Raw genomic sequence first — 14,658 nt, forward strand, 5'->3', positions numbered from 1 at the left:
TAGGTGTTAACCAAAGTTGTTTTTGAAACAGTTCTGCTCTTGGCTATGCTTGCAAAATAAAGGTGTTCAGCATCAATTCAACTGCTTCCATTGCTATCACTTCTTGATAATGATGGGTATTTTGCCAGTGTAGATAAGGCCTTAAAGCTGACAGATTATTCCTCATGATAAACTGTTAGTTTGGGGAATTTTTCCTTTATTACTGTCAAATTCTAGACCAGCCTCAGTGCTTAAATGTTGCTCAGAATTTTTTCCACTTTCAAAAGCTTACTCTATTTTTAAAAAAGAACAGGAGGACTTGTGGCACCTTAGAGACTAACAAATTTATTAGAGCATAAGCTTTCGTGGACTACAGCCCACTTCTTCGGATGCATCCGAAGTGGGCTGTAGTCCACGAAAGCTTATGCTCTAATAAATTTGTTAGTCTCTAAGGTGCCACAAGTCCTCCTGTTCTTCTTTTTGCGGATACAGACTAACACGGCTGCTACTCTGAAATCTATTTTTAAAATGAGTCTAAAAGGCTAATGGATGGCATTCTTTTATTATTTATATTTTTTAAATATACACACTAATATATAAATAAATATACACACTGTTTTATGGCAGTGTCTACAGATCATGTGCAGTCTCTGTGGCATCTTTCATCAAAAGATGCCATAGAAATGCAGCTGGACGGGCTGGCTTAAGTGTTTCTTGGCATCTATGGACAATTTAGCTTTCTCAGATTCAGTAAGTGGCATCTAGGCAGAAATCCAGAGAAGCTGTTTGCCAAGATGGCAGCTTAAACTAGATGTGCACCCAAGGCAGTTCTCCATCTTTCATTCAGTCCACTTGTTTAAAGACTTTGCTTTCAAAGGGAAAAGCCCTTGAATATTAATAGTTGATGTGGGCTTGGTGTTTGCTTGCCAGGTAACTTATTTTTTCCCTGGTACCCTTTCTCTCAAAATATCCAGTTCCTCCTTTATCCTTCTGACTGTTTCCTGCCCTCTCCTTAGGAATCAGAGGGCAGCTGGAATGCTACATTTTTATGAGGACATGGGAACCACTTAGGCTGGTCACCAGAAGACCATTTGGAGAACTTATTTTGACCAGTTCGCTTGTCATGTCTATACCAAACATACTTTCAATGTAGCATTTCCTTAATATTTTCAAAAACTTTTCATGGTGAAGTTTTTGGGTTCCAGTATTTATTTTGCCATGAACAGAACTATAATCTAGTTCCATTTTGAACTATTTCACACTAGCTGAAAGAGCAAAACAGAATAAGTCTCCATGAGACAGCACATGTAACGCACTGCATCAGCTCTACCTCTCAGAATGGCATCTGCCCTTGCTGGCAGGAAGACTGCTAGAAAGTTAAAGGTGCAATACAAACTAGTCACCTCTCATAGCTACCTGCACTACACCCAGCTCATAAAAAATCTCCCTAAGTTGTTAGATTCTGATTCAGATTTGGGTCCTGTTATATTTTCCAAACCCTTCTACTGTACATGCAGTGGAATGTTTCAGATGCTATCACGAGGGAGAAGAATTGTTGTTCTTAACCTTTGAGGATAGGACAACAAGCAATGTGCTTAAATTGCAGCAAGGGAGGTTTAGGTTGGACATTAGGAAAAACTTCCTAACTGTCAGGGTAGTTAAGCACTGGAATAAGTTGCGTAGGGAGGTTGTGGAATCTCCATCATTGGAAATTTTTAAGAGCAGGTTGGACAAACACCGGTCAGGCATGGTCTAGATCAGGGGTCAGCAACTTTTCAGAAGTGGTGTGCCGAGTCTTCATTTATTCACTCTAATTTAAGGTTTCGCGTGCCAGTCATACATTTTAATGTTTTTAGAAGGTCTCTTTCTATAATATATAACTAAACTATTGTATGTAAAGTAAATAAGGTTTTAAAAATGTTTAAGAAGCTTCATTTAAAATTAAATTAGAATGTAGAGCCCCCCAGACTGGTGGCCAAGACATGGCCAGTGTGAGTGCCAGTGAAAATCAGCTCGCGTGCTGCCTTTGGCACGCGTGCCATAAGTTGCCTATCCCTGGTCTAGATAATACTTAGTCCTGCCATGAGTGCAAGGGACCTGACTAGATGACCTCTCGAGGTCCCTTCCAGTCCTATGATTCTATGATCAATACATTGGGGACTTAAGGAGCCGCCTGTTGCTATTAAGTTTTCTTTTGCAAATGGTACTAGTCCAACTGACAAGGAGAAGGCTAGCCGTAGTAAAATTATACTAAGATTTGAGAAAGCAGCTCTCTCTCCCTACCCCAGTCAACCCACGATGCTGAGCTTCTCCTTTCCCCCCCAGCAGTTTCAATAGGGAAAAAAAAAAATTCTGGAACATAAAAACCTAATTGCCAGGTGGCGGTGCTTCTGGACATAGCAACGAATGCAGCGGGAGTGCTGTATTCCATGTTAAGAATTATGTTCCAATGAAGGTGAACACTTCCATGTATCTTCTGGGTCAGCAGTTTAACACAGTTGCCATAGTTTCCTCATTTCTACCTTAAATCTGGAGTGTTAACATTTTTAGTTCACCTTATCCATTAAAGCTGTTCCTGCAGTGATGGGAGCTCTGTGTAGATGGTTTATGATGATTTCCGTTTCCCTCCATTGTCCCCATGGTGCCTGAGCACTTTGGCTGCACACTGAATCACCGTACCCTGTCTGAAATCACGGGCTTATTGAAATCTTAGGTTCAAATCCCAGGAGCAGTGTTGCCAACTCTCATGATTTTATCACGAGGCTTGGGATTTTTGGTGTATATGTTCAAGCCCCAGCTCCTGGAGTCAAGAGACTACATGCAAAAATCTCAGTATTCATTAAAGAAAATTAAGTTTCTAGCTCTCACTCCTGCAGGGAACAGCTTGAAGGCATGCAGTGAGAGCCTAAGGGCTCAGAACCTATAATGCAAAAATCCTGAATATGTTGTTTAAATAAAGTCTCATAATTTTTAAGTCAGTCCCATAATTTTTTTTGAATGCTTGAGGTTGACAATAGTGCAGTAGGTTCGATTTCCCCCTTTGTAGTTCAGTGGGAAGTAAATTGATTTATGTAGCTTATTGTGCAATTGTTTTTCAGATGAGACCTATTCTCCCCCCTCCCCTAAAAAAAAAAAAAAGCCTCATCTGATCTGAGGGAATAACATCCCACTTCTCATTTGCCCTTGTCTCCTAGGCTAAAATATGTTAGGCAATTACACTGTGTACCAGGTGGCTGCACTTCGGTGATGTTGTACTTAAATAGTATGTGAAGCATTTTAGTGCAAAAGCAGCTTTTTAACTAACGTTATCATCACTCATTTTTAGGTACTGTGGTTACTACATTGATCACCAAACAGTTTTCCATGTTGCAAGCTCTTTAGTTAACATTGAGCTTCAGTGTAGTTCCAAGCTTTCAGAGCAGCCGCTTCTGGTGGAATATGGCAGCTACAACATCAGCCAACGTAAGATGGTTTTCAATTTTTTTCTGTGGATGTTTATAAAATCCCTTTTTGAATTAAAATATTTACCACAAGTTTAGTTTTTTTAAGATTCATGACAAATGAGTTTTGGATTTCGTGAGAAACTGAATTAACTTGAGAATAAATATTTCAAGGAAATCCGGTTTATTCACTAACCTTAAGTAAAAGACTTTACACCTAAATTAAGTCAATGATCTACTCTGAAATTTGTTAACTGGTTCAGTGATCTAAAATGTCAGCTACATTTGCCATTCTGTCACTCCCCACCTCCACCCAAAGCCATTGTTAATGCATGTCTCTGCTATGTTACTTTGCTGCTGCTGCTGCTCCAATCAAACAGTGCACCAATTAACAAACTCTGCCCATACACTTCAAAAGTTTTTTTTCTCTTACTTAATTGGCCTCTCAGACTTGGTAAGACAACTCCCACCTGTTTATGCTCTCTGTATGTGTTTATATATATCTCCTCAATATTTATTCCACTCTGTATGCATCCGAAGAAGTGGGCTGTAGTCCACGAAAGCTTATGCTCTAATACATTTGTTAGTCTCTAAAGTGCCACAGGTACTCCTGTTCTTTCTGCCCATACAGTTTTTTCTATGAGTTTACATACTCTGCCATGCAGCAATCATAACTAAAGAGCCAGCCATGAACAGCAGAAGTTGTAGGTAGTTAGTGTGAAAACATAAGGAATATTTATTGGGCAGCGTAACAAGAAAAGATGTATTTGAGGGAGGGGGAAATACATGAGGATATAATAGGAAAAAATCCCAACTGAGATATGTTTAATTGAGGGGGACTGTGTGTATAAATCTTATACTCTACACTTTCTTATGCCCATCTTCTACACTGGAACTGGACTGGTCCATACTGCAGTGACGTTTGCATTTGAAATGCATAAACAGAAATGGGAGTCAGAAAGGAATTGAATATTAAAAAAAGAATCAGGCCATTCTTGATTCTTTCTGGTGAAAGTTGAGTGAAGAGTAGAGTGTAGGAGTCTGGCTAACATTAAATGCTTTCCAATAAGTTAAGGTGGCAGTAATAACACAGCTAACAATATTTTTAAACATATTTTACTTTGTTTCCTTACAATATGTTAATGGTGTTACTTTCATGTTGTGAATTACAAATATTTGGAAGCAGAGAATTTATAGACTATCCATTTTGCCTTCAGCATGTCCAGCCGAGTACTTCAAATGTTCCACTGGCCTATGCATTGAGCAGGCTCAGCGTTGTGATGGCGTAAATGACTGCTTTGATGAAAGCGATGAACTCTTTTGTGGTTAGTATTTGCTTATCATTTGCAAATGGAAACCCAAAGAATGTGTTAATATTTTTTCTGTTGGAATTTAAAGAAGAGTACTAGAAAACTTGAGATTTCCAGCCTGTTTTTGTAGGCCTAAGATAAATTCAGATTTGGTTGCTTAAACAAATGTGAAAAATTTGTGAGCCTTGATTTATTTGCTACAGACAAGATGGTAATACTAAAGAGCTAGGGGATAAAGGTCAATCAGTTATCCAAAAATAACTGAAACAAGTCATGTTTATTTTCCTCCGGAGGATGACGTTGTTAAATTAAAACATTCTATGTCCTACCCGCTTCCTCATCCTCTTCATCTTAGCAATGCAACTTTATTCTAAATGCATATTAATGGGTGCTGATGGGGACAGGCTATATAGCGGGTTAGTGCATTAACCTTCAGGCATTAAGGATCCATTATCTGAAGACTATAGTGGAAGGGATGGCTGAACATCAGATTGGAAATAACCAGTTACAGTTAAAATCAATAGGGTGTACTGTATTAATTGAGATGGAATATACAGGCCCAAAGAGTTGACTATGTTTCTGAAACCGTGCAGCTTTAAACAGTGTTAAACAAGGTTTGGGATTTGGTATATCGAGACCTCAGCCTGCTTAGTACCATGATAACACATGATTAAAAATCCTTTTAACTTTTTTATTAAAGAGAAAGAAAAGAAGGAAAAATAGTTACAGCATTTGAAATGTAAAGTATTAAGACTTTAATTTTAATAATATTGCTTGTTCCCTTTCTCTCTAGCTAGAGAGAGGCTTTAGAAGGAAAATGCCCTTATTTGACAGTCTCTTAGATGGTATTAACGGTTAATATCTGTCCTTTTGGGGGGAAAGAGAAAAAATTAGTTGTGATTGGCTGGAGCTGTTTGTTCTTGTTAAAATCCAATCTCATTTCATCTCAAGTGGTGATTGGGATTCAGGTGGAGCCAGGGGAGGTGGCAATGTTATCTGGGTTCGTCTCTCTGGCCCAGTCTGGTCAGGACATTTTTCAGATTAGGATGACAAAGGTCTGGTGTCCCAGAAGATGGTGGGGTGGCAACTATGATGACTTCTCCCCAAAGTCTCCTTCTTTAAGGAGCCCCAAAGCAGCAATGGATGGAATAGCCCATCCTCTCGTTGTTTTGGCCACCAATTAGGCTTAGTTTCCTACACACTAATATTGGTTCACTAATATCCTGTTCCACACTTTCCTTGTTGTACCAGGCATGAACATAACAACGTCCTTGAGTTATCTCAGGAGGCCTTTTTGGTTGGACTAATTCAGTCTTTCTGTTTCCCTTTTGTGTCTTTTCATATCACCATTTGTTGTGGTTATTGTGACATCTTATGAATTTACACTCAATTTTTACAGGTGAGATCACAATTAGGATACATTTGTAGGCTCAATAATTACAACAGATGTGGATTTAATTTCTGAATCTGTCACTGACTAGTTTTGTGACCTTGGGTAATTTACTTAGTGTTCTTCTCTTTGGTTTCCTCATGCATAAGACAGTAATAATACTTACCTTTGTAAAGTACCTGGTGATAGAGGAAGATATATAAATCTTTTAGATGGTGGCAGGGTTGGTATTAATAGAACTCTACACAGCCCTCCAAATTTAGCCACGATATTTGCGTTGCTGATCTCCTGCTTTCTTCCTACTCTAGCTGTGTCCAAAGAGAACTGTAATGCCAGCTTCTTGATGCAGTATACTTCACTTGCCTGCAATGGAATACATGACTGTGAGGATGGCAGAGATGAGCAGAACTGCACCAAAAGTATGGTTACTTTTTGGTCAAGTATGTTTCCTCTCCATCATTTACCCAACTCTAGTTGGAATATCTGGCCCAAATGAGTTACTCTAAAGGGCATAGTCAAGCTCTAACATGAATATCCTTAGACAATTGTTCTTGTGTAGGCCTGAAATGATGCTTAGCTTCTTGAGATGCTTGTAAAAAAGCCCAACAAACCTCTGAGGCTGCTCTTAGGACTAAATGCCTGAAAAGAGCTATGTAAGAAATAAGTCTTATTAGGAATCAGACGTGCATAGTTTTGTTTGAGGAACAGATATTTTGCAGAATAGCAAGACACCAAAAGACCAAAATTGAGGAAATGCTACAAAAATGTTTTTTTCAGGCTAGCCATGTTTTAGGCCTATTTAACTTTTATTCTAGCCATGTGAAATTTCATAGGATATTTCTGAGTTGGCAAGAAACAAGTATTTTGTTTATTTAATGTGACCCAAGAAGGAATAGGAAAAGATATGAAGGACACAGAGGTTGGAATACTCCTTACCTAAAATATGATTATTAAAGCTTCCCTCATTGAGTTGCTATGGTTAACTCATGCTGTTGTAATAAAAGCATTGACGTCTTTGCTAATGACTTTCATTTTTTTCCAGTCTACACTTAGGCCTTGCCTATACTTACAGCATAACTGCTGGTTAGGAGCATGGGGAAAAAAACCAAAAAACCCCACACCTCTCAGTGTAGCTATGTCTCCAAAAGCCTTATTGGAGATGCTGCTTATACCAGAAAAAAATTCTTTTGCTAGTATAGCTTACTCTGTTCAGTTTTTGCCAGTACAAGCTGAATAGCTAATGGGGGGGGGGGGGGGGGAGTTGTAGTGGGCAGGGCCGGCTCCAGGTTTTTTGTCACCCCAAGCAAAAAAAAAAAGGGCCCCTTGAAAAGTGCCTAGAGCCGGCCCTGGTAGTGGGGGTTTGGCCAACCCTTTAAGTGGAGACAATTTCTTAGTCCAAGCTGCTGGATTGACAGTCCAGAAGTATATGGTTCCTTTTTGTTTCCTGTTTCAGGTATTCCTTGCGCCAACCATACTTTCAAGTGCAGAGATAATATTTGCATTAGAAAGCAAAATGCAAAGTGTGATGGGACAGCGGACTGTCTTGATGGAAGTGATGAAAGTAATTGCAGTAAGAGTCTCTCAAATATTAATCTTCAAATTTTAGCTTTTTATATTTAAATTACATTTTTTCCTATTTAAAGTACATACACTTTCTACTCAGTGGTAAGTGTGTTCCGAATGTGTTCAATACATTGGTAATAAGTTGAAGCTTGGAAATCAGGTGATATTGGATCTGATTTGTGTTGTGATGGAATTTCTTTGTTGTTTTAGCGTTAGAGTTAAGGCTCCTCACAACACAAACTGTTGTGTGCGTGTGCTTTTAATGTTCAGGTTTAAAATAGATTCTTGTCTGTGGGGCTAGAGAGCAGGGCGAGTTGCAGAGTGAAGTTGGGTAGCCAGTCAAAGAATCAGTTCTATTCTAGTTAAAATTTTGCCAACACTTCACAGAGTTTTTTAATTGGTGCCCCAGCTTCCTCAGTCGCTTATTTAGAGGATATTGTTCCTGTTACATGATGATCAAATCCTATTAAGAGGAAGGATGCTTCAGCAAACCATCTGTGATTTGTATTTTCTGAGGATCATGGTAGATTCGGAAGAAGAAGGGATAGCCGCCAAGGATAAACTGTAACTTTTCAAGATAACTTAAAATCTAACTTTTTTTACTATGAGCTGTGTGCTAATGAAAGATGCATGGCTGACATCACAGGATAACAGTCCTCTATGCACAGAAAAAAGTACAGCATGGAATATAGTGATTAAACCAATGGAATAATATCTGCCTGAATTTGCAGCTGGTATTAGACAAATCGCTCTGAGAAGTGTAACCTGCCTCTTTTAAGGTCAAGTGTTAATCAGCACCATTTGGAACTTAAATGGCAACATGAAGTATTTTAATGCGGATCAAAGCATGAAAAAAGAGATGCTCTATACTGAAGATCTGTGCCATCTAAGTGACATCTGTTTATTTCATTTATTGTATTGCTCTTCCATTACTTAGTGTAGGCTCCCTTTCTTTGGCAGGGAACGTTCCATGTTAGATTAGTACTGTGCCTACAACAGTGCTGTGATTGGGATCTGAGGTGCTACTGCAATACATGTAATCAATAATAATAAAAATCTTATGTTGGCATGATGAGAAGGTAGAATCTTGGCTCATAATAGAGGTGGTGAAATGCCTAGAAACGTTAACAGTCGTCAATGGAAGAACTGGGATGAGAGCTCATGGTATATGGATTTGTAGTTTAGTGCAACGTCTTCTAGATAACAGGGCCTTTGGGGGAGATCTTTCTCCCTTGTATCCTAAGTCACATGATGTGTGGCGCTTTTCATGTCATTGTGAGACTGCCAGTAGCAGGGGCCAAAATTGTTGTATTTATAAATTTACAGGAGCTGGCAACAATGTTTTCAGACTCCAGGTTATTGACCACTCCATGTGTAGTCTGTGTGAAATAAACAAACTTTTTCAGCCCCAATCCATTCCCGAGTGGACAGGTATTCAAGTCATAAACCCCGCACTGTGGCTGCCTGCTGCTTTCTTCACAGTGTCAAGAGAAGGGCAACAATTAGAATAGTTCAGTAATGCAGTGTAGCTCCTCCACAAGGGATGCCTCCAGCTTAGGTTCAGGCACACGAGAGGGAGGTAGGAATGGTATCTGGTCCCCCCCACCCCCGTCTAGTTTATATATTGAAACCCACCCACAGTAAATTTATTCTCCCAACATCTCTGTGAGGTAGGGAAGGGTTATCTCCGCTTTGCAGATGGTGAATTGAGGCACAGAGAGTGAGTGACTGGCTCACAATTGCTCCGGAAGTCTGTGGCAAAGCTAGGAAGAGACCCCAGAACTCCCCAGTCTGGTGCAGTAACCACAAGACCATCTTTTCTTTCCATGAATAGGTAAGATAAATCTAGGACCTCCTGTTTCAGTTCAGAGCCTTTCAGTGAAATGCATTTCAAAATGCCTTTGTTGAAGAAGATAGTGGGGAGAAGGATTCTTTCTTCCTCCATTTGGGAAGCATCCTTGCACATGATGGGTGCTAGTGTCATAGAAATAATAAATTTACCAATCTTCTTTTAAAGGCTGCGGCAGCAGTAAAATCAGCGATATTTACCATCGAATCATAGGAGGCTCTGATGCACAAGAAGGTGAATGGCCCTGGCAAGTCAGCCTCCATTTTGTTGGAGTTGCTTATTGTGGGGCATCGGTGATCTCTAGGGAATGGCTTCTGTCGGCAGCTCATTGTTTTCAAGGAAACAGGTAAACAATGACATCCACTTAATCAGGGCTGCCCGGGGGGAGGACGGGCAAGTGGGGCAATTTGCCCCAGGCCCCACAGGGGCCCCTACGAGAATATAGTATTCTATAGTATTGCCCCTTTTTTTTTTGTATGGAAGGGGCCCCCAAAATTGCTTTGCCCCAGGCCCCCTGAATCCTCTGGGCGGCCCTGCACTTAATGCACCTGAAGCATTTTCAGTACCTCTGAATGTGGTGGTTTCCGGTAGATATGGCACAGGGTGAGTTAACTGAATACTGTCACTTGATTTCAGTTCATTTAATACTATGAATTAAATAGTGAGGGGTTTTAACCAGTATCCCCTGCGCTTCACATATACAGAAATCCTAATGATGTGTGTGTGTGTGGGGGGGGGGTGTTCAGTTTTCAAATTTACCTTTCATTTCACATAGTCTAAATTAAGTTTTGGTGGCGTGTTGGGTACGTACACCGCGTGCCCTCACAGCATGATTATAAATAACAGCCTAGACGGTGAGGCTTTGCTTAGGCGGGAAAAGCCATGCCAGACCTTACGCTATATATATACCCTATGCAGCTTTCTACATGCTCAAGCAGGGCCTCTCCTGTCTACTGTCCAACCTTTAGCAGTCTAGTGTCTTGCTGCCTCCCCACTATGAGAGCCACATGTACCTACCTACACACCACAGTGTGGACACAGCCCGCTTTTCACTGTAGTGTGTAAGTACGTATACCCTATTGTGACAAAGCGGTTCTGGCAGAACCCAACTGAGAGTGCCAACTCAGGACAAATTGCTCAAATAGGGCAGTTACAGCCCAAGGCTGGGGTTCTTTCCACCTCTAAGGCAAACCAAACCAGCCAGACTAAGAGGACTTCGGTCTCACCCCACTGACTAACCGCAAGTCTCACAAGCAATCTCCTTAGACACTCCAGTTTCCCAGTATTACCACCAGTGCCACTCGTTATGGGGACAAATGGTTATGAAAACCAATACCCCAGTAAAAGTAAAAGGTTCTCCTGATCCCAAAGGACCAAGCCCCAGACCCAGGTCAATATACAAATCAGATCTTACCCACAAATCATGCTGTTGCCAATCCTTTAGAATCTAAAATCTAAAGGTTTATTCATAAAAGGGAAAAGATAGAGATGAGAGTTAGAATTGGTTAAATGGAATCAATTACATACAGTAATGGCAAAGTTCTTGGTTCAGGCTTGCAGCAGGGATGGAATAAACTGCAGGTTCAAATCAAGTCTCTGGGATACATCCCCCGCTGGGATGGGTCCTCAGTCCTTTGTTCAAAGCTTCAGCTTGTAGCAAAGTTCCTCCAGAGGTATGAAGCAGGATTGAAGACAAGATGGAGATCAGGCATCAGCCTTATATAGTCTTTTCCAGGTGTAAGAACACCTCTTTGTTCTTAAATTACAGCAACATGGAGTCTGGAGTCACATGGGCCAGTCCCTGCATACTTTGCTGAGGTACAAGGCGTATCTGCCTTCTCTCAATGGGTCCATTGTATAGCTGATGGTCCTTAATGGGCCATCAAGCAGGCTAGGCAGAGCTAATCTCAGCTTGTCTGGGATGTTACCCAGAAGCATAGCATAAGTTTGCCATACAGACAGTATAGAGCCAATATTCATAACTTCGACTACAAAACTGATACACACATATAGACAGCATAATCATAACCAGTAAACCATAACCTTGTCCTAGACACCCCATTTGACCCCCTTTATACAAGATTTGGGTGCCACTACAGGACTTTGGTTGCAACAATGATCTATATGGTCCCAGTTTATGTCAATAACGTCACACCTATATGGTGCCACCAGTGTAGAAAAGGCCTTAGATTCAGGTATCTACAAGGTGGTATTACTAACAGTGTGCTGCTAACAGCAAGTTAGACGCCTTTACAGGGAGGTGTGAGAACAAGGTCCTTGTCCCAAAGAATTACTATGTAGGTAAGACAACAAGGAAACTTAAAAAGGGAATTGGAAGCTGCAGCAAAAGCATTCTGGGTAAAACGTGATACCAGCATGTATTCTGTTAGTTCCATATTTTGTGGTTTTGGTTTTCTTCTTTTGGGTTTAAAAATTGCCATTTTATAATTCAACACCAGGGTTTTCCTGGGCATTGTGTCCTGAAGATGTTTCCAAGAGTTTATCTTGAAGATTGATTGTACATTAATCCATTGTCAATTAGGCTATCCGATCCTCGAACTTGGACTGCGCACTTAGGCATGCGCACTCAAGGGAATGCCAAGTTTGTGTCTGCAGTGAGAAGAATCATTGTTCACGAATATTATAACAGCAGAAACTATGACTATGATGTTGCACTGCTACAGCTAAGCATGCCATGGCCTGACACAATGAAACACGTCATTCAGCCGATCTGCATACCTCCACTTTCACATAAAACACGCAATGGCGAGAAGTGCTGGATAACAGGCTGGGGTCAAAGGCAAGAAGCAAGTGAGCTCCTACTTTCATTCACTCATAGGGCCAAACTAAGTTCTGTCTTATCTCCATTGACTCGAGTGACATTGTACTGGCACACTCCAAGGTTGAATTTGACTTGTGTCTAGTTAGTCTTCACTCTTTCCTGCATTAAGAAGGACTACACTCAAATGGGGGGATGGGGCAGGATTCCTTATTGCCTACTGCCCTGTAGTGTTTGTTCTGTTCTTCCTGTCTGAAGGGGTTAAGCTGCTAGAAACAGTGTCTTAGGGAAGTTAACTCCAGACCCTAAGATGGTTAGTTCTGATGGTAATTTGACATCCTGCTTGGAGAACTTAATTCGCTAGAGTTTCTATAGACCTAGGTAGAACTAAAAATCTCATGTGCTCATGTTTGGATTAAACTCACATGGAACTAATCTTTGTATGGTGTTGGGTGGATGTACATTTTAAAAGAAAGGAACTTAATTGTTTAACACAAGTTGTATTGAACTTACATTTGTATTGAACAACACATTATCTTCATGGGTTGCATTGAGATAATTGTCTAGATCTGGAGCAACAGAAGTTAAACTGTTAGGCAGGGAGCAGACGCATTAACTGTCAAATACATGAGCAGTATTTTTCAAGTCTATTAAATCAGGTTGGCTTTCTTTCAATATGTTATCCAGATAACCAGGGTTCACCAATTCTGCAGAAAGCGGAGGTAGAAATTGTTGACCAAACATTGTGTCATTCCACATATGGGATTATCACAGCCCGGATGCTATGTGCGGGGGTAATGTCTGGGATGAAAGATGGCTGCAAAGTAGGTGGTTTGTTTTTTTTATATATATATACAGCTCAAATTAAATCATTATCTTTGATCTTTCATTGTTGCATTATAAGTGGTAAAGAACTATTAGCTAACTGTCTTGATGTATGTATACTTCTGCTCTGAAAAACAGCTGTGCAAAAAACCTCTTTATCAGCAGATCTGCCATCTGTGTGCTGACTTCACTAGCATTAAATGTGTTGGCAGTGGTGGGAAAGGAAATATTATTACTCTGGTTAGTACTACAAAACCAACACAGCAAAGAAGAAGCTGAGACCTACTTCTTTGTGTGCATCAATAGCACTGTTTACTAAGTTTCAGTTACAGGGCCAATGGGCCACACAAATGCAAGTCAGGATCACAGAGTCTCAGGATAAATACTGCCTTCAAACAGATGAAGACTTAAAAGAAAGCGTGAACGTGGCCTGACTCTTGGATGCCAGGTTGAGATTACAAGGTTGACAGCTGAAGTGCTAGCAAGCAAGCAAGCAAGCATAATTTTACAAGTGAATAGCATACTTGATGTGGAGTCACTGAGAGGCAATAAACATGGAATTCAGTAATGCCATTTGTACAATCATTTTGCTCAGTCACTAAGCTGAGTATATCTGCTCTTTTAAAACTTGAGGGCCAGAATCTGAGTGTTTTTAAATCCTGTCCTGGCCAGGATGGAAGTGGGACTGAGCCATAATCCTGTCCTGTCCTTTTGCTAGTGTTGGAAAGTGATAGAAAAAAAAATTATTTAAGGCCTTGCTTACATAAGGAATTTGCCCCAATCCACCAATCAGGAGTTAACACTACTGCAGCTATGTGTGTGTGTGGGTGATCAAACATACTCAAGGAAAGCCACAAGTTGCAGCATTGATGCCTTGTCCTATTGAAAACTGGAGTAAGCACCACTGGTGCAAATTGTAGCTGTCTGGTTTTTGTGATTCTTAGATCTAGTCAAAACTTGGAATTTCCAAATTAGGACAAAAAAAAAGTTGAAATTTCTGAACTTTTGTTTTGGTAACATTGAAATGACCTTATAAAAATCTTTGATTTTGACGACTTCTTTTTTATTAGTGTATTGTATAAGAAAAAATTCCAAATGGTGAAGTTGAAACACAACATTTAAATTGTTTCCTTCAAAATATTGGATGAATTCAGTACACGTCTGTGAAACATATTGATTTAGCCAAATCAGCTTTTCTCTTGGACAATTTTTTACCAGCTCTAGTAATTACCCTGATGGAGCTTTGTTGATTAGCTCCCAATTGCCCGATGTGAGGTAAATTCTCAAAGCAGAAGAAACTTGAATCATAATGTTGACTTTAGATTTGTATCATGAATGTGGGGGAACTATACTACGGATCATTTATTTCTATGAAATTTTGCAAATAGTACTGTTACCAGAGTATCCTAGTGATGAAGAGAATATTGCTACTGGGTTGTCTTTTATAGCATCGTAGTTGCCTTGTGCTTTATAAGGTTTACTATAGTTCACAGCAGATTTCTTTATTATACTCCTCTACTTTC

At 40.1% G+C, this 14,658-nt stretch overlaps 1 protein-coding gene across 4 annotated transcripts in view; it reads left to right on the forward strand.

Annotated features, from left to right (window-relative positions):
- Positions 1–14,658, forward strand: part of TMPRSS7 (transmembrane serine protease 7) — a 71,125-nt gene that overhangs the window by 55,472 nt on the left and 995 nt on the right. For 3 of the 4 annotated variants that reach the window (XM_065588740.1, XM_065588734.1, XM_065588748.1), the window contains 7 exons: positions 3,305–3,441; positions 4,637–4,744; positions 6,428–6,538; positions 7,573–7,689; positions 9,700–9,877; positions 12,074–12,342; positions 12,998–13,134. In XM_065588740.1, the coding sequence (XP_065444812.1) occupies positions 3,305–3,441; positions 4,637–4,744; positions 6,428–6,538; positions 7,573–7,689; positions 9,700–9,877; positions 12,074–12,342; positions 12,998–13,134 (1,057 nt within the window). The remainder of the gene's footprint in view (positions 1–3,304; positions 3,442–4,636; positions 4,745–6,427; positions 6,539–7,572; positions 7,690–9,699; positions 9,878–12,073; positions 12,343–12,997; positions 13,135–14,658) is intronic. The other variant, XM_065588739.1, reaches the window with a different exon arrangement.

This window comes from Chrysemys picta, chromosome 1 (assembly GCF_011386835.1).
Source record: "Chrysemys picta bellii isolate R12L10 chromosome 1, ASM1138683v2, whole genome shotgun sequence".
Taxonomy (NCBI): domain Eukaryota; kingdom Metazoa; phylum Chordata; order Testudines; family Emydidae; genus Chrysemys; species Chrysemys picta.